This window comes from Triticum urartu, chromosome 1, assembly GCF_003073215.2.
Source record: "Triticum urartu cultivar G1812 chromosome 1, Tu2.1, whole genome shotgun sequence".
Lineage (NCBI taxonomy): Eukaryota > Viridiplantae > Streptophyta > Magnoliopsida > Poales > Poaceae > Triticum > Triticum urartu.
This window is the reverse complement of record NC_053022.1, coordinates 80100013-80126931: the sequence shown is the minus strand read 5'-3', so window position 1 is coordinate 80126931 and position 26919 is coordinate 80100013. Positions and strand designations below refer to the sequence as shown.

Genomic DNA, 26919 nt, shown 5'->3' with positions numbered 1-26919 from the left:
TGAAAGATCTGCAATAACACCCATCAGGCTTGCAATGTTAAAGAGTTACAGGCTTACAGTTGCAGAACGTGTCAAACCGCAAACATATTTGAGAATCAACGTCCTCGCATAGCGATATACATAGAGATCACGAAATAAAGAAATATGAACTCATAAATTTATTCCTTCTTCGATGTTTCTCCTCCATTCAGTCTCTGTGTACTGTAACCTCGTCAAAATCTAACATCCAAGAAATTGGCAGTCTTGTACTCCATCCGTTCCACAATATAAAACGTTTTTGCAAGCTATTTCTATCTCAGCGTTTACCAATATATTTGTAAAATCCCCTTGCAGAAGTGTAAACAACAACAAAGTCTTTCCCAAACAAGTTGAGGGCCAAAGGTGAGACCCATAAAATCTCGCGACCAACTCATGGCTCTGGCACATGAATAGCAAGCTTCCACGCACCCCTGTCCATAACTAGTTTTTTGGTAATACTCAAATCCTTCAGGTCTCTCTTAACAGACTCTCATGTCAAATTCAGTCTACCCCGACCTCTCTTAACATTTTTCGCACGCTTTAGCCGTCCGCTATGTACTGAACTTTTAAAGGCCTGCGCTGAATATGTCCAAACCATCTCATATGATGTTGGACAAGATTCTCTTTAATTGGTGCTACCCTAACTCTATCTCGTATATCATCATCTTAGACTCGATCCTTTCTCGTATGGTCACATATCCATATCCATCTCCGCTACACCTAATTGTTGAGCATGTCGCCTTTTAGTCAGCCAACGCTCAGCGTCGTACAACATTGCGGGTTAAACCGTTGTCCTATAGAACTTGCCTTTTACCTTTTGTGGCACTCTCTTGTCATGAAGAATGCCAGAAGCTTGGCGCCACTTTGTCCATCCGGCTTGCAAGTGTTCCAAAAAACAAAAAAAACTCCCCTTGCAGAAACGAAAAATATGGCGAAGGAGATGCGACTAGGACAGTTTTAATCTTGATAACCGTTGCACGTCATGTACATAATAGCTGAGATAAACAAATATAGGGCAAGCTCGCAGCAAATAAAAACTCCAAACACACGAGAACACCACCAGTTCACGCCCTAATTAATAATTTTACATTACAAATAGTGCCACGGTAGAGTACAGAGAGCAATCGTAGTTGCCAGATACAAGCAATTAGCACCTCTAGCTAGGAACAAGAACAGTAAGTCAGCGTCTGTCCATAGTGGCACCATTATGCTACAGATTAGAATCAACTTGAACCTACCGTCTCGCAGGGGCTTCAGGTCTTCAATCAAAGCTAGAGGGAAGACCGTATGGTCCCAGGCACACAGGTACTAACTAGATCAGGCCTCACGATGCCGCGGTGCCGAGAGAGCCAGGGTCGCTGCCGTGCACCCTGAAGCGGTAGATGCACGTCAGCTCAGGCTGCCCATGGTTCGAGGAGAAGTCGAGCCGGACAATGTTGACCACAGATGCGTCGGCGGTGGTTCTGTCTAGCTGGAAGGTCTGGGCATTGCTCTTCTCGAGGTCGTAAGTGAACTCTCCTAGGCTTGTCGGCGTGCGTGGTTGCTTGTCTGAATCATCGTCTGCTCCTTGGTACCACCCGCTGACCTGGAAATCCTTGGGAGCGCTGGAGCGGTCGAAGGCCACACTCTGCACAGGCAAGCATGATTCGCATAAGATAGTACACTGGAATGAATGAAGCAGAAAAGTGATTCATGGGAAGTCAAGGACAGGCAGGGCATGATTGTTCAATGACAAGATCATAACGCAAACAAACAAAATGGAAGAACCAGTTATTTCAACTGGAACACAGCAAAATGAAGAACATGCTTTGCTTTCACAATGATTCCTTTCTATCGTGGCTCAATAAAGCCTAATTGAGGGAAAGAACACATGAAGTCAACTATTAACAGATAGAGCTGCATGTTGTTTGATGTTTTCCTGAAAGTTTCTAATAGATAGTAATAGCATCAAAAGTGAAGCTGATCAATCAGAGCACGCACCCACATGGCATATGTTGTCAGCTATCTCAAATCAGAAATGTCGACAAAACATTAAGAGCATGTAGCAAGGAAAATAATGAGCTACAGCATGGGTTGGACAGAGATATGCCAAATAAAAAATTTGAAGTAGGAGTATCGAATTATGGTAACATGAAGAATAGCCATACCTTGTCGACATGCTCTAGAGTGACTGCCTCAGGAATAATTCCTGTCCTGAGCCTGATTTCCACAAATCCAGCACTTCCTTCCAGTGCAAAACATTCTCCTGGCTGTCCAAAACTTGGCTCCAGCATTTTGTGACTTTCACTACGACGAGGAAGAATGCTCTTAGCTTTCTTGAAAGCACCCGAATGCTTAACCACTTTGCCACCACCAGACCCTAATGCATAATCCACCATTCCAAGGCCATCTGCTGCATGCCTGGCTATCTCCATCTCCACTATCTCTTTGGCAAATATTCTTACATCGTCTAAGGTTATATCACTCCCAGTGCCATCCAAACCCTTCTTTCTCTTCAACTGAGTCAGAATCTCATCAAATTCTTTCTTGGAGACAAAACCCATGTCTCTCAGTTCAGCAAGTGACTTGTCTAATATGTCAGCCTTGCCTTCCAATGTCTTCACCTTTGTCTCTAACTTCTTGCCCTTGTCATCAAATTGCTTTGTGATGTCCCTTTTTGCTTTGCCGATCTCATCTCCTAGCTTCTTATCTAAAATGTCCAGTTGCACCTGGAGCATCCTAGTCGTCTTCTTGAACACCTCTACCTTGGATAGTCTGCTCTCCATATCAAGTGCTGTAAATGATAGATCCCCATTTTGCCATCCCCATAACACCTGCCCCATCCAAGCAAAAGCCGTAAAAAGAAGGCAAAGCTTCATCAGCACACTTAGTGCAGTTTCCCACTTGGCTTTTTCGTGTTTAGTAGTACTTTTCTTTCGATGTTCAGCAGAAGGTGCTGGAGGAAGTGCATCTTTTCTTCCCTCAGATGAATATTTCGGTTTGTCGATAACTGACTCTCCACGGCTTGTATGACCAATATCCTTCTTACTAGAAACCTTATCATCTGAGACCCCATTAACTCCACCTTCAGTAAGAAGCTCAGGTGTAGGCTTTTTCTTTGCAACAACAACTGTTCGCCGCCTAACATCTTGGCTGGAATGTGAATCCACACTTAGTGCATGGTTCCCATTTGTATTTGCGGCCGGTACTGCAGCAGTTGAAGCCATTGTTGTGCCTTAACCTACAATAGAACATAGCTAGATTACAAACTGGAAATAATGATGCAAACGGAATAAGGCACCAGAAAATGAGTGCTATTATTACATAAAGAAATTTGCTATAAATCTGTGCAGAGTAACATTAAGGCTTAGTTTGGCAGCAAAGTATTTTTTAAACTGTGGTAATTGAAAACTCCAGTGCATAGCAGACGGCTAAAGCGTGCGGAGAATGTCAAGAGAGGGCGGGGTAGACCGAATTTGACATGGGAGGAGTCCGTTAAGAGAGACCTGAAGGATTGGAGTATCACCAAAGAGCTAGCTATGGACAGGGGTGCGTGGAAGCTTGCTATCCATGTGCCAGAGCCATGAGTTGGTTGCGAGATCTTATGGGTTTCACCTCTAGCCTACCCCAACTTGTTTGGGATTAAAGGCTTTGTTGTTGTTGTTGTTGTTGTTGTTGTTGTTGTTGTTGGTAATTGAAAACCACAGTATTCTCCTGGGTGGGCATTGAATACTACAGTTTTTTAAAAACAATGTTTTTCTCAGTTTTACATGTGTTTGGTTGGTGCTGTTTTACCAAAGTTTTGACCAAGTATTTTAGCGTGGATGATTGGTTGACTGAGAGTAATTAGCGGCTGCAAACAGCTGCTGGCTGCATGCAGCTTCCATGCACACATCCGCCGGACCTAGATGCTAGGATTTGTAGACTACCCCTGATGCACCTACATGCATGGGCTGCTGGCATTGAAGGTTTCAAATAATCCACCTATATATATCCCGCTTGACTCACTCATGGCGCTGCAGAGAAGAGACGGGACTTGCACGGGGCGCCGGCTGGAAGAAGAACCTGAGAGACCTACTACTCGTAAATAGGATGAGATTGGCTAGAACCAGGAGTTTACCATATAACGGAAAGAGGGAAAATAGGATCGGATCGCAGCTGGTATTCTTATCTCGACGTAGACGGCAATGTTGTGATCTCCCGACGATTTCACTCCATTCTGTTTTAAAAAAGAGGTCGGGACCTCTTTTTCAAAAACCGCAAAAATACCATGGTTTCTGGCATACTGTGGTTACAAAACTTCGGTTTTTTCTGATGCCAAACGCAGCAAAGTATTCAAAACCATGGTTTTTTTCAGAAACCGCGGTATTCTCAGAAAACTTTAAAAAAACTTTGCTGCCAAACGCAGCCTAAGGATACACAGCCAAGGAATTGATTTTATAGCCAGCCTTCCCACATCTATTTATGTTGGTAATTTATCTGTGCAGGACAATGGATGTATTATAATCTATCTGCAGCTATGTCTATATAGTCAGCCTAAAACAAAAGGTGGTATACACATGCATAAGATGAACTGTAACAGAAAACAGCCTTCCCCCATACATTTTTTTTCCTTCGCAAATCCAGCAATTAAAGTTGGGAAGTGAAGAGCCAATCATAAGTAGGAAAAGAATACAGTATCGCAGATAAGTACCGGATAGGCTGCAGATCTCGAAGAAATGAAAGAATTCATACTGTTATTTAACTAGTATACTGCCATTTACCATCACGGACCAAAATATAAAGCCGAGTAGTAAATGTGAAGACGAGGAGTAAATTGTGGTATCCTACACAACATTTCGAAGCAAGTCTCGAATTCTATTCGGTTGGCACAGTAAAGGGAACAAAAACAAATAACCCAAATCAAGCAATCTCGTCCGCAACTTCCTAACTGTTCCATACAATACAACCCTAATTCCCCAAGTTCAACCAATCACATCACCAAGGAAGAAGAGAAAACTCTAAACTTTCGGACATAGCTCTGCCCGCACCCCACGTCCGCGCCCGGACTACCACGGGTCAACTCAGACAGAATGAAGAGGGGGAACGACCTAAATCAAGCCGTCGAACTGAGGACTAGAGGGTGACATCCATGGAGCAAACAAATCGGCCGAATAACCGGTTTAGATCTTGGTCGCTCGCTGCAGCGGCGACGGAAGATACCCGAGGAGGGAAAACCAACTCGCACGCAATCGAGCTAGGGTTGGTTGGTTCCTTACCGGCGAAGGGGGTAACCGATCCGCGCCGGTGCGGCGCCGGTGGGGCTGGCCTGCGATACCCCGCCGCCGTCGGCGCGGGAGGGCTGCGGGGAGGAGAGCAACCGGGGCCGGGGCTGCGAACGGACGAATTTGGGGAGGGAACCGGAGGAGAAGAGAGTGGGCGAGAGGGAGAGAGGGGGGAAGAAGAGTGGCGAAACGACGTGTACGTGGAAACGGTGGAAGACGGGGAGATTTTGAAACCGAAAGGGTCACTCCACCAGGGAGGAATGGCATCTCAATCTCAATTCTCGGACGCAACTCCCACTCCAAAAGTTCGAAATGACGCCGCAAAAGACCAAAAGGCCCTTCACAAGATTTACACTTAAAAAAGCCATTTAAAAGATTTTGAAAACAGGATTTAGATTTGTGTCTTACATTGACGTTGTGATTGTTGTTCGAGCCTCACGCATATCAAGGTCGTCCAGCACAATTGTCTCTAAAACCAAGGATGATAAGTACGTGGTCGCTTAATCCGATGACCGCATGAAGTCCCCATAGTCTGCCTCAGCTGTTGAGGGTGCTTCGTAAAGTAACTAACAAAAATATGGTAGTCGTAGATATATTTGTTTCGTTCTGAACGCAACCTCGTATTACCAGATAAACGCGAGGCACATATTTTATCAAGGGTCGGCGCCTCACTAGCAAGTTGTCACTAGTCAAGTAACAACACTACTCCTACTTATATGAGATTATGTGAGGATGATATTAGCGTGTAGGAGTACAACAATACTCTCGGCATGTTGCATGTCAACTCATGGAGGTCTATGCGTATGAGCAAGACCGAGTATTCATATTAGAACTACTAATGTCTTCTAGGGCTTAGGTAGATGTTTGTTAGCATCTCTACCACTAGTGGTTAGAAGCCCATGAACCCACATGACCCGCGTCAAAAGAAACCCTTCATACGTGACCGGGGATGAGTGTTTGACATCGATCGGGTATAAGAAAGAACGAGATATCAGGTATTGAGCATCGAATATCGATCACGGGAACAAAAGGCAGTGCCCCCCTCTTCTTGATATCTTCCTTTGATGCACTTGCATGTGCACCCAATTGTAACCAAATTAATTATAGCTATTTTGTTACTCTGTTTGAGCAATATATCTGAGAGCGAGGCGTGCTATTTAACGCTTGGTATTCATAGCCAGAAAAAATATTTTTATTTTCAGGTTATTATAGGAAGTTTGTCAAGCATTATGCATTAGTTCTTGGCCTTGGGCACATCTACTAAAAAATAATATACCCTTCATGTGGACAATTGACCGTGATATGGCGTTTGACACATCGAAGCAGAGGTTGATCAGTATTCTAGTTCTTTCATTACCAAATTTTGCTCGGCTTTTTTGTTTTTTAAACGAATGCTATTGAGCAAGGCATTGGTGTTTTCTTGGAACAAGATGGTCACCTATGGCACACCTTAGCAAAACCTTGGGCCCTCGCAACAAAGGACTGTGGACATATGAAAAAGAATTAATGTCTTTTTTCTGTGGAGCATTCGCGCCCTTGTTTTCAAGGAGTGAATTCTTGACAATATTGATCATCGCAACTTGATGCATCTTAAGGACCAATGTTTGCATACATCATGACAGTAGAGGGAATTCACTAAAATGTTGGGTCTACTCATCGGTTGTGTTATTGCAAGGGCACTGACAATGGAGCAACCGGTGCCTTATAGCCTTATCTATGGCATCCAGGAGTGAAAATGGAGACATTGAATGCTCTTTCCATTTGTCAACCTGCATGGCTGGAAAATGTCATGAAAAGTTACTGTACTAACGCTCATACCACCAAGATATTTTAGTACATTACCTAGGATCCTAACCCCTGTCTCACATGCATTTTACCTAGAGAGATGAATTACTATACTATAAAGGGCGTGCCTGGGTTGGCCATAATAAAGATTTTTAGTTTGCTTTACTGAAAGGACATGAATCGGAAGCAAGGGGTATTCAGGTGGTCTTGCTAGAGATCAGAGACTGCATTCGGTGTTTGCTTGACTACTTATGAAGGTTGTAGTTACTGGCTTACTGCCTATGCTCAAGCTTGCATGATCTGTCAACAAGCTAAACTCAACCGCAATCATTACCTAGGCCTCTTAGAGCATTTACTAGTACCAGGCCTCTCAGAGCATTTACTAGTACCCACACAAGCTTGGCAGATGGTGTCGTTGGACTTTGTTGAAGGGCTTCCACAATTAGGACGCTACAACTGTATTTTAGTTATTATCGACAAATTCTCCAAGCATGGTCATTTCATTCCATTGTCGCATCCCTTCTCAACACCTTAGGAGGCGATATCTTACGTGGATCAAGTTTACAAACACTACGACATCCCAAAATCCTTAGTGTTTGACCGTGACCCCATTTTTATGAGGGAGCTATTGCTCCAGATAGAAACTAAACTACGGATAGGTACTCGCTACCACGCAACAACTCACAGACAAACTGAACGTATCAAGTAGTGCATGGAAACCTTTCTCCATTGCTTTGTTCACTCTTGTCCACACAAGTGGAGCTCTTGGGTGCGGTTGACAGAATATTGGTACAATACAACCTGGCACATTGTTTTGGGTAAGTCACCATGCATTCACTGCCCTTTACGGGCATGAGCCTAGGCATCGAGGCATCGAAGATGCAAGTCTTGTTGGGGAACGTTGCATGGAAAACAAAAAAAATTCTACGCACATGCAAGATCTATTCATGGAGATGCATAGCAACGAGAGAGGAGAGTAAGTCTACATACCCTCGTAGACCATAAAGCGGAAACATTTAACAACGCGGTTGATGTAGTCGAACACCTTCGCGATCCAGTTGATCAAGTACCGAACGTACGGCACCTCCGCCGTTCAGCACACGTTCAGCTCGATGACATCCTCGCCTTCTTGATCCAGCAAGACGGGCGAAGATATATATATATATATATATATATATATATGGATAATTAATTTGGTGCCCTTAGTTGTGTCCCCCTCGGCAAGTTTTCCCCTAGTTTCCGAAAACCATCGTTCTTGCCCGAACCAGTTTGGTTTTCTTATGCTTTTGCCCTTCCATCATGGTTTCGTCCAGTCAGCGCCGTTTGACCACTACCGCCGCTAGTTTTTGGACACGGCTTGCCCCTCAGTCGACCTAACCAACTCATTCCCACTCTCACTCTATCATTCCCCATTCTCACTCTCTTTCCCCCATCAGAAACCCTAGTCGCCATTGGCGGCTCACCACCAGATCCACAAACCAATCCTCGCACCACATCCGTTTCTAGGCCAGGCGATGGGGGAGGATGGAGAAACCCTAGGTGGTGGCCGCGGCCGTCGCAAGAAGGGCACTGCATCGGCACGGGAGGGCGGCACATCACAACGCAAGGGCCGTGGCTGCGCGCACGGCCAGACGGTGTCCCCATCACCATTGGATGGCGGAAATGGCGGTGGTGGCGTCGTCGACGGTGGCAAGAGCACCGCATCAGCACGGGAGGGCGTTGAAGGCGGCTTTGGTGGCAGTCAGGGCGGCGAGGGCACCACATCTGCACGTCAGATCCCAACGGGGTACGTTTCAGTCTCAGATCTACTCATGCTTAGTGGATTCAGATAAGTTTTAGGCTAGCTTTGGTTCAATTACTCATGGGAGATGGTATGCTCATTACTGTAGGATGGATCCAGAGGTTGCATTCTTTCTGTCTGTTAGAATGAAGACGACAGTTATACTTTCTGCTGGTACGGAAGGAAAGGAGAGCGGATTCACATTTCCATTAGTTGTGGATAGCAGTAGTAGGTCATTTAATGACTTTAGGGCTGCTATTTGTGCCAAGTATCCATGGGGATTGTTTGATGCTGTTGAAATTAGATATTGGGATAGTTTAAAGGAGTGTTGGAACCCTCTACAATGTGATGATGAGTTAGGTGTGATGTTTGCAAGTAATGCAGAGACAAGGTCATGCAATCTGGAAATAACAGTAATTCAGAGAAAGAAAGGACAAAGGTGTGAAAAAACTGCTGGAGGGATAGGGGGTAGAAAAAGGGGTAGGCCATGTGGATCCAGGACAGCTGCTGCTAGTACTCCTAGTGCTCCTAGAACTAGTGCAGCAAGTGCAAGTACCACTCCAACTACTGCTGAATGTGGCACTAATAGACCAGAGAATCAGCCTGATCCAGTTGTGGAAGAGGCGCACTGCCTGATGCACCTATTTTATCTGATGAGGAGGATGAGAAACTTTACCCAGGTTATGTCCAGCACAACAATGATGAGCATACAACACATGAAGAGTACATTCCTGCAGAATTTTCAGATACTGATGATGATGAGAGGCAAGAGGATAATGACATGGGAGCTTTTGAGGATGCAGATGAGGATAGACCTATAATGATGTATGATAGAGATAATCCATCCATTGAGGAAGGTGTGGTCTTTACTAATGCAGTTGATTGCAAGAATGCAGTTGGAACATTCTCAATCAAGTCTGAAACTGAGTACATTACACTTAAGAGTGACCCAACTAGGTTTACTGTGAAATGTGCCTATGAGAGGTGTAAGTGGAGGCTGCATGCATCTCTGATGAGGAGGAGCACTCTGTTTCAGGTACTGTTTTAGTAATGTGTTTTTTACTAAAATGTGCCTATTTGTTTTACTAATATTATCCTGACTGACTATTTGTTTCCCTTTATTTTCAGATCAAAGTGAATCCCCATCCTCACACATGTCCTAGTGTGAATAGATCTCAGAGATTGAGAGCCGCAAAAAGAAGGTGGATTGCAGATGCTTCTATGGCTTGGATTAGAAAAAATCCAGGGATTGGAACAAAGGAAATTCAGGGTAGGTTGTTAGAGAAGTATGGTCTTGAGGTGCCATACAGCAGATGTTACTATGGTAAGGAGATGGCACTTGACAAGATCTATGGTAAGTACAGTGATAGTTTCCAGTTACTTTATGCATTCAAAGCTGAAGTAGAGAGGGCATCACCAGGAAGTGTTGTTGACATAGACAAGCACACAGTGGAGTACAAGTTAAAAGGAAATAAATTCTACAAGGAGTGTTTTAGAAGGGTTTTTGTATGCTTCAAAGCTTGTCAGAAAGGGTTCTTGGAGGGGTGCAGGCCATACTTGGCTGTAGATGCAACTGCATTGCATGGTAGGTTTAGGGGCCAACTTGTAGCAGCATGTGCTCTAGATGCTCATAACTAGTTATTTCCTGTTGCATATGGTGTTCTTGAGGTGGAGTCAACTGAGAGCTGGATTTGGTTTTTCAAAAACCTGAAGGAAGCAATAGGACACCCTGAAGGTTTAGTCATACATACTGATGCTTGCAAAGGACTGGAGAGTGCTGTTGATGATGTTTACCCAGGAGTGGAGCACAGAGAGTGTATGAGGCATCTTGCCCAAAATTTCAGCAAGAAATTCAAAGGAAAAGTTTATGATGACAATCTATGGCCTTGCTCACTAACTTACATCATTAAGAAGCACAACTTTCATCTGAACCAGCTAAAGAGCAGACCGAAAGTAAAGGAATATCTTGAGCAGCACCACACAAAAATCTAGGCTAGAGCAAGTTCCACTGAGTTTAGCAAAGTTGACTATGTTAACAACAACCTTGCTGAATCATTCAACTCCAGAATCAAGAAATACAAGGGCCTACACCTAGTGGACCTGTTGGACAAGATTAGGCAATATATTATGGAGAAGTTTGACTTAAGAAAAAGAATTTGCATTGACCATTTCATTGGCCACTACATCTTACCAGCAGTAATGAAGACATTAATGGAGAAAACTAAAGGTTTGGAGATGACTATTGTTAGGAGAAGCCCAACAGAAGTTGAGGTAACTGCAACAGATAGAGAGAAGAGAGAATGGAGGTACCTAGTAGACCTGGAAAAATGGACTTGCAGTCGTAGATAGTGGCAGGTCACTGGTAAGCCATGCATCCATGCTGTTTTCTTTATCACTGCTCTAAGAGGTGATGCTAGTGCTATTGACAAGTATGTCCACAAGTACTACTCTGTTGAGATGTTCAAAGCTACATATGCTGAAAACCTACCTGCTTTGGAAGGCAAGCAACAGTGGGACACTGTAGATCCTGGTTTCAAATTATGTGCTCCTGTTCAGAAGCAAGCACCAGGCAGGCCCAGAAAGCAGAGGATTAGAGCTAGCAGTGAAGGAAAGGGCCTTGGGCCTAGGAAGAAGAAGTGCAAGAGGTGTGGAAGATATGGACACCAAGCCAAGGGCTGCACACAATCTGTAGATTCAGCATTTGGAGAAGAAGAACATTGGGGTGCTGAAAATGCAGATGATCATCCTACAGCTAATGAGCCAGCAGAAGCAGAAGTGCAAGATGAGGATGAGGATGAGCCATTACCTGATGTTGTCCAGCAGCAAATGCCACCACCAAAGGAACCATCACATGAAGCATCTACACAAGCAAGTGTAGTAAGGTATGTCCAATTCCCAAATCCATAAATCTTATCTGAATGGATACCTTACAAATTGTGACATGTTTGCAATTGTTTTAGCACTAGGAAAAACTACAAAAGAGCAGCAGATAGAGGAGCTTCTCCAAATTGTGTGAAAGAGAAGAGAGGTGGAGGGGTGCAACCAGCAAATACATTCTGTTCAGCTACTGGAAGCAGTGTTGACAGCAAGGTTATTTCTCCTTCAAAGAAAGCACCAGTAGCATTTGAAGCTCCACCCACTGCCCCTAACCCAGCTAAGAACACTAGAAGCAAGGCAAGGGAAGCTCCAAACCCAACCAAGAACACCAGGAGCAAAAAATTAAAGTTCTAGATGTTTAAGTATTGTGCTCTATTTGTTTTGATGCTGTTATGAACTAGATGTTGATCTGTGCACTTGACTATGTGAACTTCTGAGTGCTTAATGCACTGGCTATTATGCACTTGCTTAATGTTTGTTAGGCAATTTACTGTTTGCTGCTTGCTGTTATCTCCTTTGTCCATCACTATTTTGTTGTTCAACTTCATGTTGATTTGTTTCTACACCATCCACATTTGGTCTCATTTAGATTTGTCGTCGACGACGTCGATGACAAATCTTCATCTACCATCCACATTTGGACTCATCACATAAGATTTGTCATCGACGTCGTCAACGACAAATCTTCATCTACCATCCACATTTGGACTCATCACATAAGATTTGTCGTCGACGTCGTCGATGACAAATCTTCATCTACCATCCACATTTGGACTCATCACATAAGATATGTCGTCGACGACAAATCTTCATCTACCATCCACATTTGGACATCACATAAGATTTGTCTTCAACTAGGGTTACATCAGATAAAGTGACATCAATTCAACTGCAACTGCAAAGTTACATCAAACAAAGTAGGGTTCCATCAACATCTTCACTTCAGATACATCGATAAACTACATCTACCATACCAGTACAACAAACATAACAATTCCAACTAACAGCAATGCCCACACCAGCAACATCTCATCTCTCTCTCTAAGTTTCTTCTTCAAAGCCCTGTTCTTCCTTGCCAGCTCCATGTTTTCCTTCTTCAGATGGTGACATTTGATCCAACTGCCTTCAACCTCTGCGTGCAAGTCTTCAAAAGCAAGGTCAACACGCAATGGAGGAGCTGGGTTAACCCACACCACCCATTCACACTCTTCTGGTAACTAATTGCAAGTCAGAGTAATCAACATTAGAGAGTACAAATCAACAAAACTAAATCTATCACAAATTCACAAAAACTTACATCTAATGGACAACCTAAAAAACGGCGGCCACTGCTAGCTCCTCCCCATGATACACGGCGGGCAGGGACAAGGCCATGGCCAGGGCAGCGATGCTTCGACAAAAACTCCAAGCCGAAATAGGACTCGTCGGGAAGATAAAACTCCGACGAATGTTGCACAATCCCGACCCCATCGACCTAAAACAAAGGTAAAATTTCCCCCAAATGTCACAAACCCTAGAAATCCCTAGATTCAAGTGGGATGGGGTGGAGGAGCACCAAATTCATAGATTCAAGGGACTACTTACCTCTCCGGTCACTGGTGATAAGTTGGACGAGCCCGAGCTCGCCATGTGCACAGATCCTTTCTCTCCTGCTTCCCGCTTCCCCCTCCAAACTTGTCGTGCCTTCCCTCCCTCTGTTTTTCACGCGAGCTGGCTGAGGACGAAGGGGTACTGAGGGTTATCCGCAAGAGGGGTAAAAATGTCCAAAAAACTAGCGCTGGTAGCGGTCAAACCGCGCTGACTAGATGGAACCGTGCCGGAAGGGCAAAAGCATAAGAAAACCAAAGTGAGTTGGACAAGAACGAGTGTTTTCCGAAACTAGGGGCAAACCTGCCGAGGGGGACACAACTAAGGGTATAAAATCAAATTTCCCATATATATATATACAGCCGGTCTATTCTGATAATATTATTAGAATAACTATTCTGATAACACTTCCGCACTGCACACTCAATGCAAGTGCACGTCATTGTTTGAACCAAGTGTGCTGCAGTACTGAGGCGAGTGAACTCCCCGTGGCAAAAAACTGCATGTAGTGTTTTTTCTGGTACTATTTTTGCTCTAGTTTTTTAACCGTTTGTCGGAACGAGGCATGTAGTATATCATTGAAAAGCTATGGATTAGGCGCAACTTCGACATGTTGAACACTTTCCGAGATTCCTCACGGTTTAAGAGCAGTTTTGAAAATGGTGCGGCCCACAATGAGTGGCAGCGAGCGTTTTTTTGCATTTTTTTCTAAACCGCTCGTCGGAATGAAGCAAATGATACATCATTTGATAGATATCGTCGAGGCGCATCTTTTTCATATGTATTTCTTTCTCTAATTCGTTATGGTTTAAGAGCAGTTTCAAATTTACTAAATCGCGGAATTCTGTTTTTCAAAAAAAATCAAATTTTCGGTACTGTTTTTTGCTCTAGTTTTTTAACCGTTTGTCGAAACGAGGCATGCAATATGTCGTTGCAAAGCTATGGACAAGGCGCAACTTTCATATGTAGAAATGGTTTTGAGATTCCTTACAGTTTTAAGTTAATTTTGAAAATCTTGCGGTGGATGACGAGTGGCAGCGGCCGTTTTTCGCGAAATTTTTACAAACCAGTGGTCGAAATGATTCAAGCGATACGCCATTGGAAAGATATCGACGAGGCGCAACTTTTTCATGTAGAACACTCTCTCTAATTATTTACGATTTAAGAGGAATTTCAAATTTACCGAAATGCGGACACTCTGTTTTTCGCAACACCCAAATCGACGTGGGTACTTCATCCGATTGAAAACCGCACCGCATCGGACGAACCACTGCACTGCATCAGACGGGTAAGAGAACTGCATGATTTCTTTTATTCAAACGTAATTTTTTTCAAGGACGAGAAAGTAGAGTGCACTTCACATCGGGTGTAAATGAACCACAACACTATCAAGAAGTGAACCACATTACTTTTTTTTTTGTTTCCATAACAATTTTTTGCACTTATGGGATGAACAACATCACACATCCGACCGAACTGCTTCAGAATGAAAACCGCACTGCATCGAACAGGGAAGCGAGCTGCATGGTTTCTTTTATGAAACAGAAACTTTTCCAAACGTATTTTTGCAACATGTTCGACAAGTACTCCCTCAAATTTTTTCAAACAAAACACAATGCACTGCATGTGTGGGGTTGACGAACTGCATTTGTTTTTTCTCAACAAATTTAACAATTTAAATGACACTCGGGCGTGCGGCTGCCGAACTGCATGGCCACAGTCCAGCGCACTACATTGGGGGAGATAAGTGCACTGCATAAATGATGCAAATAATAATCAAAAGACACATTTTTAATATAAGTTTACACAAGCAAACATCCACATAAAAACAAAGAAAAAGAAATTATATACACATGACACACACAAATATGACTTCACCAACTTCAACGGTCTCCCAACCGAAGTGTATCAGGGGTAACACCCTGTTTTCCTCCGGCTAACTTGATCACGCAGCTAAAGAACCTTCTGCCCACTCCAAGTAAAATGCACGCCTCGCCCATCCGCACTGCACAAAGGACGCCATGGTACCGCACAATGTTGCACTGGTTCTGAAAAAAAGCTCACCGGTGGCAGTTTGATCCAGGGGAGCCAGAGCTTTAACCAAGGTGGGGGCGATGCGTACTGAAGGTGCCCGTGGGATGGACTGCAACAACAGGCGATGCGTACTGACATTGCCCAAATAAAATGCGGCATGGAAGGGGGTGTGTTACCAGTGATCTGCATATGGGGGAGGAGAGAGCTGTGGGGGTCGCTCGGAAGAACTGCTTCGGTTGAAGGGGAGCGGTGGGCGGCCAGAGTGGGCACTGGTGAAGGGGATGGCAGAGGTTCAAGGGGGTAGAGGAGGACCAGGGGCATGGCCGACGGCGCCGCTGGAAGTGGCCGAAGCACGGTGGCGGGTATGTGGTCGCCGGAGTCTGCCGTGCATGGCCACCAACTCGGCAAGGAGGAGAACACAGCCGAGATGCAACGCATGGCAAAATCTGAGACACAAAAAGTCAAAAACTACTAAAGAGAAATCGGCCCATTTTTCATACGAAAGAACTGAAAGAAAAACAATAGCGAGCTGCAGAGTCAGTGATTGCCCCACACATGTCTCTATGTGTACTGCTAGATGAAATTTTGCCCTCTGAGCCACCGGACGGCTGCACCGGCATAGCGGCCATGACCTGAGGCAGTGGCGCCAGGACCAATGCCGACCCCAACCACCGCTCGAGGCATGGGCTGCGGCGGCGACCTGCATGTGGGGAAGAAGATACCTGCACGAGGGGTTGAGACATCTGTCCATGGCGGGGCGGCGGGGGCAGACCCGCGCCGGCAACAGTGTAGGGTGCCTGGGAGCGGCGCTGCCGGATCCGTGCCGGCAGTCGCGCATGGCTCCTAGGGCGGATCTACATCAGCAGCCATGGGAGGTGCCCGGGGTCGGCGTGCCCGGATCCACGCCGGCAACCGCGCGAGACGCTTGGAGCCGGTGGAGTTCGTTCCCGGGGTGTGGAGGCGGTTGAACGTGGGCGTGGTCGAGGAAGGTCCAGCGCAGGAAGATGGAGGGGAACGCATGGCCCGTCAGGAGGAAGGAGAGGGTTGGGGAAGGCCCTGGTATAAGGTGGATAGCGGCGGGGCGGCGCACTGGGTGGTTCTCTGGCGGCGGCACCGGTAGAAGTTGGAGGGAGGTGTGGATTTGGATCGGGGGAGGAGGATGGGTTGCGGGAGGGTGGGGGTGGGGATGCGCCTAGTGGGGGCGTACTTTTGTTGCGGTTCGGTTAGTGGTAATGGGGTTGTTCGGTTCGCGGGACGAGACAATAATCAGGTGTTATCAGAATAAGGGGTAGGTGTTATTAGAATAAGGTCTTAAGGGGTGTTATCATAATAGACCCACCCTATATATACTTATATTTTTATTTTCTTATGTCAAATTTTACATAGTGAATCAATATAAATGTAACTATTTAAATTCCAAACGTAATTTAATTATGAAATGATCGTAATATTACATCGGGTGAAGAATAACTTATTCTGCACCCTGGGTGATGGATAGTAACATATATATATATATATATATATATATATATATATATATATATATATATATATATATATATATATATATAGGTGGAGGGAGGGGAGGTAGCCAGGAGGCGCCCCAAGGGTGGTCGGACGACCCTCTTGGGCTCCTGCCCTCTAGCACTCCCCTTCCTTGTATGCCTGCGAGGGGAAGGCAAGAGAAGGTGGCTGTCGGTGTTAAAACCGACAGATCTCGGGTAGGGGGTCCCAAGCTATGTATCTAAGGATCAATGGTAACAAGGGACACAATGTTTACCCAGGTTCAGGCCCTCTTAAAGGACGTAAAACCCTACGTCCGGCTTGATTATATTCGATGTGTATAAGGGTTACAAGAGTTGATCTACTCGAGATCGTAATGGCTAAACCCTAGTTTTCTAGCCTATGATATTTCTCCTAGCCTCTATGGACTAACCCCTCCGGCTTATATACACACCGGAGGGGCCTAGGGTTGTACACAGTCAGTTTGCAAAGGAAAGAAAAAGTACACCCAGACACCAAACTTGTTATCCACGCATATGGGAGTCCTATCCGGACACAGGGGATGGTCCTCTGCTTTATATTCATGGCCCATCAGTCCGACCCATATTGAATAATCCGGACACCCGAGGACCCCCTAATCCAGGACTCCCACAGTAGCCTCTTGATGTCTACTACACTACCTTTTTCTTGTAGACGTTGTTGGGCCTCCAAGTGTAGAGGTTTGTAGGAGAGTAGCAAATTTCCCTCAAGTGGATGACCTAAGGTTTATCAATCCGTGGGAGGCAAAGGATGAAGATGGTCTCTCTCAAACAACCCTGCAACCAAATAACAGAGAGTCTCTTGTGTCCCCAACACACCAAATACAATGGTAAATTGTATAGGTGCACTAGTTCAGCGAAGAGATGGTGATACAAGTGCAATATGGATGGTAGATATACGTTTTTTGTAATCTGAAAAATATAAAAACAGCAAGGTAACCAATGATAAAAGTGAGCACAAACGGTATTGCAATGCTTCGAAACAAGGCCTAGGGTTCATACTTTCATTAGTGCAAGTTCTCTCAACAATAATAACATAATTGGATCATATAACTATCCCTCAACATGCAACAAAGAGTCACTCCAAAGTCACTAATAATGGAGAACAAACGAAGAGATTATTGTAGGGTACGAAACCACCTCAAAGTTATCCTTTCTGATCGATCTATTCAAGAGTCCGTAGTAAAATAACATGAAGCTATTCTTTCCGTTCGATCTATCCTAGAGTTCTACTAGAATAACACCTTAAGACACAAATCAACCAAAACCCTAATGTCACCTAGATACTCCAATGTCACCTCAAGTATCCATGGGTATGATTATACGATATGCATCACACAATCCCAGATTCATCTATTCAACCAACAAAAAGAACTTCAAAGAGTGCCCCAAAGTTTCTACCGGAGAGTCAAGACGAAAACGTGTGCCAACCCCTATGCATAAGTTCACGAGGTCACGGGACTCGCAAGTTGATCACCAAGACATACATCAAGTGGATCACGTGAATATCCCATTGTCACCACAGATAAGCACATGCAAGACATACATCGAGTGTTCTCAAATCCTTAAAGACTCAATCCGATAAGATAACTTCAAAGGGAAAACTCAATCCATTACAAGAGAGTAGAGGGGGAGAAACATCATAATATCCAACTATGATAGCAAAGCTCGTGATACATCAAGATCGTGCCAAATCAAGAACACGAGAGAGAGAGATCAAACACATAGCTACTGGTACATACCCTCAGCCCCGAGGGTGAACTACTCCCTCCTCGTCATGGAGAGCGCCGGGATGATGAAGATGGCCACCGGAAAGGGATTCCCCCTCCGGCAGGGTGCCGGAACAGGGTCCCGATTGGTTTTTGGTGGCTACAGAGGTTTGTGGCGGCGAAACTCCCGATCTAGGTTATTTTCTGGAGGTTTCTGTATTTATAGGAATTTTTGGCGTCGGGAACAAGTTAGGTGGTCCCCAAGTCATCCACGAGATAGGGCGGCGCGCCGGGGGGGGGGGGGGGGGGGGGGGGGGGGGGGGGGGGGGGGGGGGGGGGGGGGGGTAGGGCGCGCCCCCACACTCGTGGACGGCCCAGGACTCTTCTGGCCCAACTCTTTTACTCCCCGGGCTTCTTTTGGTCCATAAAAATCGTCAAAAATTGGCACGTCCATTGGACTCCGTTTGGTATTCCTTTTCTGTAAAACTCAAAAACAAGGAAAAAACAGAAACTGGCACTGGACTCTAGGTTAATAGGTTAGTCCCAAAGATTATATAAAATAACATATAAATGCATATAAAACATCCTAGATGGATAATATAATAGCATGGAACAATAAAAAATTATAGATACGTTGGAGATGTATCACCCCTGAACCAGTCTTCGATGACGATGTGTTCGATTGACACGCAGATTATCTTCGGCATTGCAAGGCAGGTTCCTCCTCCTGAATCTTTTTAAGTCAGCTTCCTGCATAAAGGAGCTGTGTCCGGCTCTACATAATCAATACAACCCTTAGCCACGAAGGCAAGACATCAAAACAGGAACAGTGTCTTTTACTGACAACTTTTTTGGCGAAGTGTCACACTTGACTCTTCAACATTTTGAACCATTTTCACGTCTCCCGTTTCGCTTTTCGAGGCTTAACCTCTATTGGCACGTCTCGTCAAAACAGAGATTGTGCCCGCCTATTACGAGATTCTCATCAATATGATTTGGGTAACCCAACCGCGCCTTAACACATGATCTCGTTGGGAACAGGCAAGGTTTACGGCTTGAGAGGGGGCGTTTGGTCTTTTCACCACCTATAAGAGGGTAAAATACCTTCTTTTTCCCCATGCCTTCCTCTTGCTTCTGTCTTCCCATCTTCAAGCTCTAGCACCCAAAAAACTCCCATCTTTCCCACCACTGCCACCCTCCCCAGCAATGGCTGATAACCCACAAGTATAGGGGATCGCAACAGTTTTCGAGGGTAGAGTATTCAGCCCAAATTTATTGATTCAACACAAGGGGAGCCAAAGAATATTCTCAAGTATTAGCAGCTGAGTTGTCAATTCAACCACACCTGGAAACTTAGTATTTGCATCAAGGTATTTAGTAGCAAAGTAATATGATAATAGTGGTAACGGTAGCAAAAGTAATATTTTTGGTTTTATAGTGATTGTAATAGTAGCAACGGAAAAGTAAATAAGCGAAGAACAATATGTGAAAAGCTCGTAGGCAATGGATCAGTGATGGATAATTATGTCAGATGCGATTCCTCATGCAATAGTTATAACATAGGGTGACACAGAACTAGCTCCAGTTCATCAATGTAATGTAGGCATGTATTCCGAATATAGTCATACATGCTTATGGAAAATAACTTGCATGGCATCTTTTGTTCTACCCTCCCGTGGCAGCGGGGTCCTATTGGAAACTAACGGATATTAAGGCCTCCTTTTAATAGAGTACCGGACCAAAGCATTAATACATAGTGAATACATGAACTCCTCAAACTACGGTCATCACCGGTAAGTACCCCGATTATTGTCATTTCGGGGTTAATGGATCATAACACATAATAGGTGACTATAGACTTGCAAGATAGGATCAAAAACTCACATATATTCATGAAAACATTATAGGTTCAGATCTGAATCATGGCACTCGGGCCCTAGTGACAAGCATTGATCATAGAAAAGTCATAGCAACATCAATCTCAGAACATAGTGGATACTAGCGATCAAACCCTAACAAAACTAACTCGATTACATGATAAATCTCATCCAACCCATCACCGTCCAGCAAGCCTATGATGGAATTACTCACGCACGGTGGTGAGCATCATGAAATTGGTGATGGAGGAAGGTTGATGATGATGATGGCGACGGATTCCCCTCTCCGGAGCCCCGAACGGAATCCAGATCAGCCCTCCCGAGAGAGATTAGGGCTTGGCGGCGGCTATGTGTCGTAAAACGCGATGAATCCATCTCTCTGATTTTTTTTCTCGCCGAACACGAATATATAGAGTCGGAGTTGAGGTCGGAGGAGCACCAGGGGCCCATGAGGCAGGGGGCGCGCCCAGGGGGTAGGCGCGCCCCCACCCTCGTGGACAGGGTGTAGGCCCCCTGGCCTTGATTCTTTCGCCCGTATTTTTTATATATTCCAAAAATAATCTCCGTTGATTTTCAGTTCATTCCAAGAACTTTTATTTCTGCACAAAAATAATACCATGGTAATTCTGCTGAAAACAACGTCAGTCCGGGTTAGTTCCATTCAAATCATGCAAGTTAGAGTCCAAAACAAGGGCAAAAGTGTTTGGAAAAGTAGATACATTGGAGACGTATCAACTCCCCCAAGCTTAAACCTTTTCTTGTCCTCAAGCAATTCAGTTGACAAACTGAAAGTGATAAAGAAAAACTTTTACAAATTCCGTTTGCTCTTGTTGTTGTAAATATGTAAAGCCAGCATTCAAGTTTTCAGCAAATATTATGAACTAACCATATTCACAATAACATTTAGGTCTCATGTTTACTCATATCAATGGCATAATCAACTAGCGAGCAATAATAATAAATCTCGGATGACAACACTTTCTCAAAACAATCATAATATGATATAACAAGATGGTATCTCGCTAGCCCTTTCTGAGACCGCAAAACATAAATGCAGAGCACCTCTAAAGATCAAGGGCTGACTGGAAATTGTATTCATGGTAAAAGAGATCCAGTCAAGTCATACTCAATGTAAACTAATAATAATACATGCAAATGATAGCAGTGCTCTCCAACTGGTGCTTTTTAATAAGAGGATGATGACTCAACATAAAAGTAAATAGATAGGCCCTTCGCAGAGGGAAGCAGGAATTTGTAGAGGTGCCAGAGCTCGGTTTTGAAATAGAGATGAATAATATTTTGAGCGGTATACTTCCATTGTCAACATAACAACCGAGAGATCTCGATATCTTCCATGCTACACACATTATAGGCGGTTCCCAAGCAGAATGGTAAAGTTTATACTCCCCCACCACCAACAAGCATCAATCCATGGCTTGCCCGAAACAACGGGTGCCTCCAACTAACAACAATCCTGGGGGAGTTTGTTTGCAATTATTTTGATTTGATTTGAGCATGGGACTGGACATCCCGGTGACCAGCCATTTTCTCGTGAGTGAGGAGCGGAGTCCACTCCTCTTGGGAATAGCCCGCCTAGCATTGAAGATACAGACAGCCCTAGTTGATACATGAGCTATTCGAGCATACAAAACATAATTTCATTTGAAGGTTTATAGTTTGGCACATACAAATTTACTTGGAACGGCAGGTAGATACCGTATATAGGAAGGTATGGTGGACTCATATGGAATAACTTTTGGGGTTTATGGAGTTGGATGCACAAGCAGTATTCTCGCTTAGTACAAGTGAAGGCCAGAAAGAGACTTGGAAGCGGCCAGCTAGAGAGCGACAACAGTCATGAACATGCATTAAAATTAATCAACACCGAATGCAAGCATGAGTAGGATATAATTCACCATGAACATAAATATCATGGAGGCTATGTTGATTTTGTTTCAACTACATGCGTGAACATGTACCAAGTCAAGCCACTCGAATCGTTCAAAGGAGGATACCACCCTATCATACGACATCACAACCATTTTAATAGCATGTTGGCACGCAAGGTAAACCATTATAAACTCCTAGAAAATTAAGCATGGCATAAGCAACTATAATCTCTAATTGTCATTGCAAACATGTTTCATTCATAATAGGCTGAATCAGGAACGATGAACTAATCATATTTACAAAAACAAGAGAGGTCGAGCTCATACCAGCTTTTTTTATCTCAATCAGTTCATCATATATTGTCATTATTGCCTTTCACTTGCACGAGCGAATAGTGTGGATAATAATAATAATAATAATAATAATAATAGTGCACGTGCATTGTACTAAGCTGGAATCTGCAAGCATTCAATACAAGGGAGAAGACAAGGTAATATGGGCTCTTTGTTAGATCAATAATAATGCATATGAGAGCCACTCAACATTTTCATTAAGGTCTTCTCCTCTCGACCCCCAAAGAAAAAGAAAAAAACAAAAATATTTACACGGGAAAGCTCCCAACAAGCAAAAGAAGAACGAGAAATCTTTTTAGGTTTTCTTTTTAATTACTACTACTACAGGCATGAAAAGTAAACTAGCTAAAAGCTACAACTAATTTTTTTGTTTTTTCTTAAGGTTTTTCGAACACACATGAAGAAAGCTTAAAAACAAAATAAACTAGCATGGATGATACAATCAAAAAGTATGAGCACCGACAACTGGCATGAGTGTGTGAACATGAATGTAATGTCGGTGAGGAATACATACTCCCCCAAGCTTAGGCTTTTGTCCTAAGTTGGTCTATGGCCACAGATCAAAGTTGTAGCTGGGGTCGTACTGAGGAGGGTCTTCGGGGTGCCACTGATTGGCAATCTCCTCCGGATCCCACTGATAAACAGACTAACGGTGAGGATCAGATAGTGGCTCTGGCTCTGGAGCTGATGTCAGGCTCCGGTATGCCTGAATGGCCTCCGGCAGAATAAGATACGTGCCTGAAAATATGTTAAACAAAGAGGGAGCAGGCAAGGTAATATTCTCAACGTGCTTATTATCAAACATCAGTCTATAGTTAAGCATCTTCTTCTTATTCTTAACAATAAAATCATGTGCAACCATGCTCTTATAATCTAGCAAAACATGAGGCACCAACTTTTCTTCTTTCTCATAATGCCTAATAGGTATGTTAAAGTGTGCAGCAAGGCGCGAGGCGAAGATGCTTCCCAAGATGGGACCCTTTGTATGGTTCAGATTTAACCGTTTAGCAACAATAGCGCCTAAACTGAAAGTGGTATCACGAAACAAAGCATGGCGCAAAATAACAATATCAGGGCACTAAGATTTCCGCAGTTTCCGTGACCAATTAAGCATCTACTAGTAAATATTGCAAAGTAACGTAGAACAGGAAAATGTATGCTAGTGATTCTTGCATCTCGGAAACTTTCCTCATTTCCCCTACAACAATTGTATCAATAAATCCCTCCACATCATTACGATGTGGTTCCTCTATGCTGCCCTCAAAGGGTATCCTACAAACCCGGCAAAAATCATAAAGCGACATCTCCTTATGCTTATCATATAAATAAAATTCCACCGAAGGTGGTGATCTCCTAGCATGGAAATGAAAATTTTGCACAAAAATATTGATGAGTAAGATATACTGTTCGCGCTGGTCGTGGAGGAAGTCGGTGACACCTGCATTCTCAGCCAAATAATAAAAATCTTCATGAATCCCAGCTTCTCTCAAGAACTCATCACAAGGCCATTCACACGGCCGAACCTCCACAACACGAGGGAGATTATACTTCGACTTCTTATTCTCTTCACTTTGCTTATCCTTAGAGTTTTGGCTCGATGAGCCCCTCAAAAATCTCTTCATCTTTTTCTGATTTTTTTTGAATTTTTTAGTAACTTAAAATAAAAGTGAACCGAACTCAACAAAATTGATAGCAACTACTCCTACAAGTGTCCAGAGGCTATATCATGCATTAGAACTACTTTTGACCATGATGACCCACAAGTATAGGGAATCTATCGTAGTCCTTTCGATAAGTAAGAGTGTCGAACCCAACGAGGAGCAGAAGGAAATGATAAGCGGTTTTCAGCAAGGTATTCTCTGCAAGCACTGAAATTGTCGGTAACAAATAGTTTTGTGATAAGGTAATTTGTAACGAGTAGCAAGTAATAAAAGTAAATAAGGTGCAGCAAGATGGCCCAATCCTTTTTGTAGCAAAGGACAAGTCTGGACAAACTCTTATATGACGCAAAGCTCTCCCGAGGACACATGGGAATTATCGTCAAGCTAGTTTTCATCACGTTCATATGATTCGTGTTCGGTACTTTGATAATCTGATATGTGGGTGGACCGGTGCTTGGGCACTGTCCTTACTTGGACAAGCATCCCACTTATGATTAACCCCCATTGTAAGCATCCGCAACTACAACAGAAGTATTAAGGTAAACCTAACCATAGCATGAAACATATGGATCCAAATCAGCCCCTTACGAAGCAACACATAAACTAGGGTTTAAGCTTCTGTCACCCTAGCAACCCATCATCTACTTATTACTTTCCAATGCCTCCCTCTAGGCCCAAACAATGGTGAAGTGTCATGTAGTCGACGTTCACATGACACCACTAGAGGGATGACAACATACATCTCATCAAAATATCAAACGAATACCAAATTCACATGACTACTAATAACAAGACTTCTCCCATGTTCTCAGGAACAAACGTAACTACTCACAAAGCATATTCATGTTCATAACCAGAGGGGTATTAATATGCATAATGGATCTGAACATATGATCTTCCACCAAGTAAACCAAATAGCATCAACTATAAGGAGTAATCAACACTACTAGCAACCCATAAGTACCAATCTGAGGTTTGGATACAAAGATTGGATACAAGAGATGAACTAGGGTTTGTGATGAGATGGTGCTGGTGAAGATGTTGAAGGAGATTGACCCCCTCCCGATGAGAGGATCGTTGGTGATGATTCCCCCCTCCCAGAGGGAAGTTTCCTCGGCAGAACAGCTCCGCCAGAGCCCTAGATTGGTTCCGCCAAGGTTCCGCCTCGTGGCGGCGGAGTCTCGTCCCGAAAGCTTGCTTATGATTTTTTCCTCGATGAAAGGCTCCATATAGCAGAAGATGGGCATCGGAGGGCCACCAGGGGACCTATGAGGCAGGGGCGCGCCCAGGGGGGTAGGGCGCGCCCCCACCCTCGTGGCTGATGGGTGGCCCCCTTCTAGTACTTCTTGCGCTCAATATTTTTTATATATTCTGAAACGTGCTCCCGTGAAGTTTCAGGACTTTTGGAGCTGTGCAGAATAGATCTCTAATATTTGCTCCTTTTCCAGCCCTAAATCCCAACTGTCGGCATTCTCCCTCTTCATGTAAACCTTGTAAAATAAGATAGAATAGGCATAAGTATTGTGACATAATGTGTAATAACAACCCATAATGCAATAAATATTGATATAAAAGCATGATGCAAAATGGACGTATCAGACCACATAAATTTGACATGCAAGCTCAAGAACAGGGTCACCTAAGCAGCAAAAATTTGCAATAAATAAAGCACTAGAACAAATACTAAATGGACCATTGGAGGAGTCACATACCGAAGAACAATCCCCTAAAGCAGTTTTGTGAATGGAACTTTGAGCAAGGAGATCGAAAATGGCAGCAAGATGAGAAAGAACACGGGTTTGAGCTGGTGGGTGATTTTCCTAGAGCAAGATGAAGTGTGTGGGTGCAAGGATAAGTGGAGGGGACCCACGTGGGTTCCACGAGGCAGGGGGCGCGCCTAGGGGGGTGACGGTGTCCTGGACTAGGGGGTACTCACCTCATCGTCTCCCGGTTAGTTAGATTGAGCCGAGGATCCCCATGGCCGTATACTCATGGGCCAGTTCGGACAGCTGCCGCATACAAGGAAGATTCCACAAGACTTGGTGGTCAAGACAAGGACTCCTCCCCCACCGGCGTATTCGGCTAGGACTCTTGTTATCCTAGGCCTCTGGTGCATTATATAAATCAGGCCAGGCTAGTCGATAGATATACAACAATCATACCATAGGCTAGCTTCTAGGGTTTAGCCTCTCCGATCTCTTGGTGGATCAACTCTTGTAATACTCATATCATCAAGATCAATCAAGCATGAAGTAGGGTATTACCTCCATCCAGAGGGCCCGAACCTGGGTAAACATTGTGTCTCCCGCCTCCTGTTACCATCCACCTTAGACACACAATTCGGGACCCCCTACCCGAGATTTTCCGGTTTTGACACCGATATTGGTGCTTTCATTGAGAGTTTCGCTGTGTGATCGGCAAAAGGATCGATGGCTCGTCTGCAGATTAACTGCGACGTCGACATCTTCGTCACCGGCTCGACTGGTTACCTTGGCTTGACCGAGGACTGTACCCTGCCTCCGATCATCATGTTCGGACGAGGTCCTTCATCAACACCAACTCCG

The 26919-nt window shown here is 44.2% G+C and overlaps 1 protein-coding gene across 1 annotated transcript; it reads right to left on the bottom strand.

Annotated features, from left to right (window-relative positions):
* Window positions 1-1064: 1064 nt before the first annotated feature.
* Window positions 1065-5513, bottom strand: LOC125549157 (SUN domain-containing protein 1-like). The gene is made up of 3 exons (XM_048712636.1): window positions 5256-5513; window positions 2166-3238; window positions 1065-1645 (listed from the first exon to the last, which is right to left on the bottom strand). The coding sequence occupies exons 2-3, from the start codon at window positions 3222-3224 to the stop codon at window positions 1343-1345; spliced, it is 1362 nt and encodes a 453-aa protein (XP_048568593.1). The 5' UTR covers window positions 3225-3238; window positions 5256-5513; the 3' UTR covers window positions 1065-1342.
* Between the last annotated feature and the right edge of the window lie 21406 nt (window positions 5514-26919).

Coding starts and splice junctions, on each gene's coding strand:
- LOC125549157 (XM_048712636.1), bottom strand. CDS start 3,224: ATGGCTTCAACTGCTGCAGTACCGGCCGCAAATACAAATGGGAACCAT. Junction 1,646..2,165: donor CTCTAGAGCATGTCGACAAG/GTATGGCTATTC, acceptor TTGCCTGTGCAG/AGTGTGGCCTTCGACCGCTC.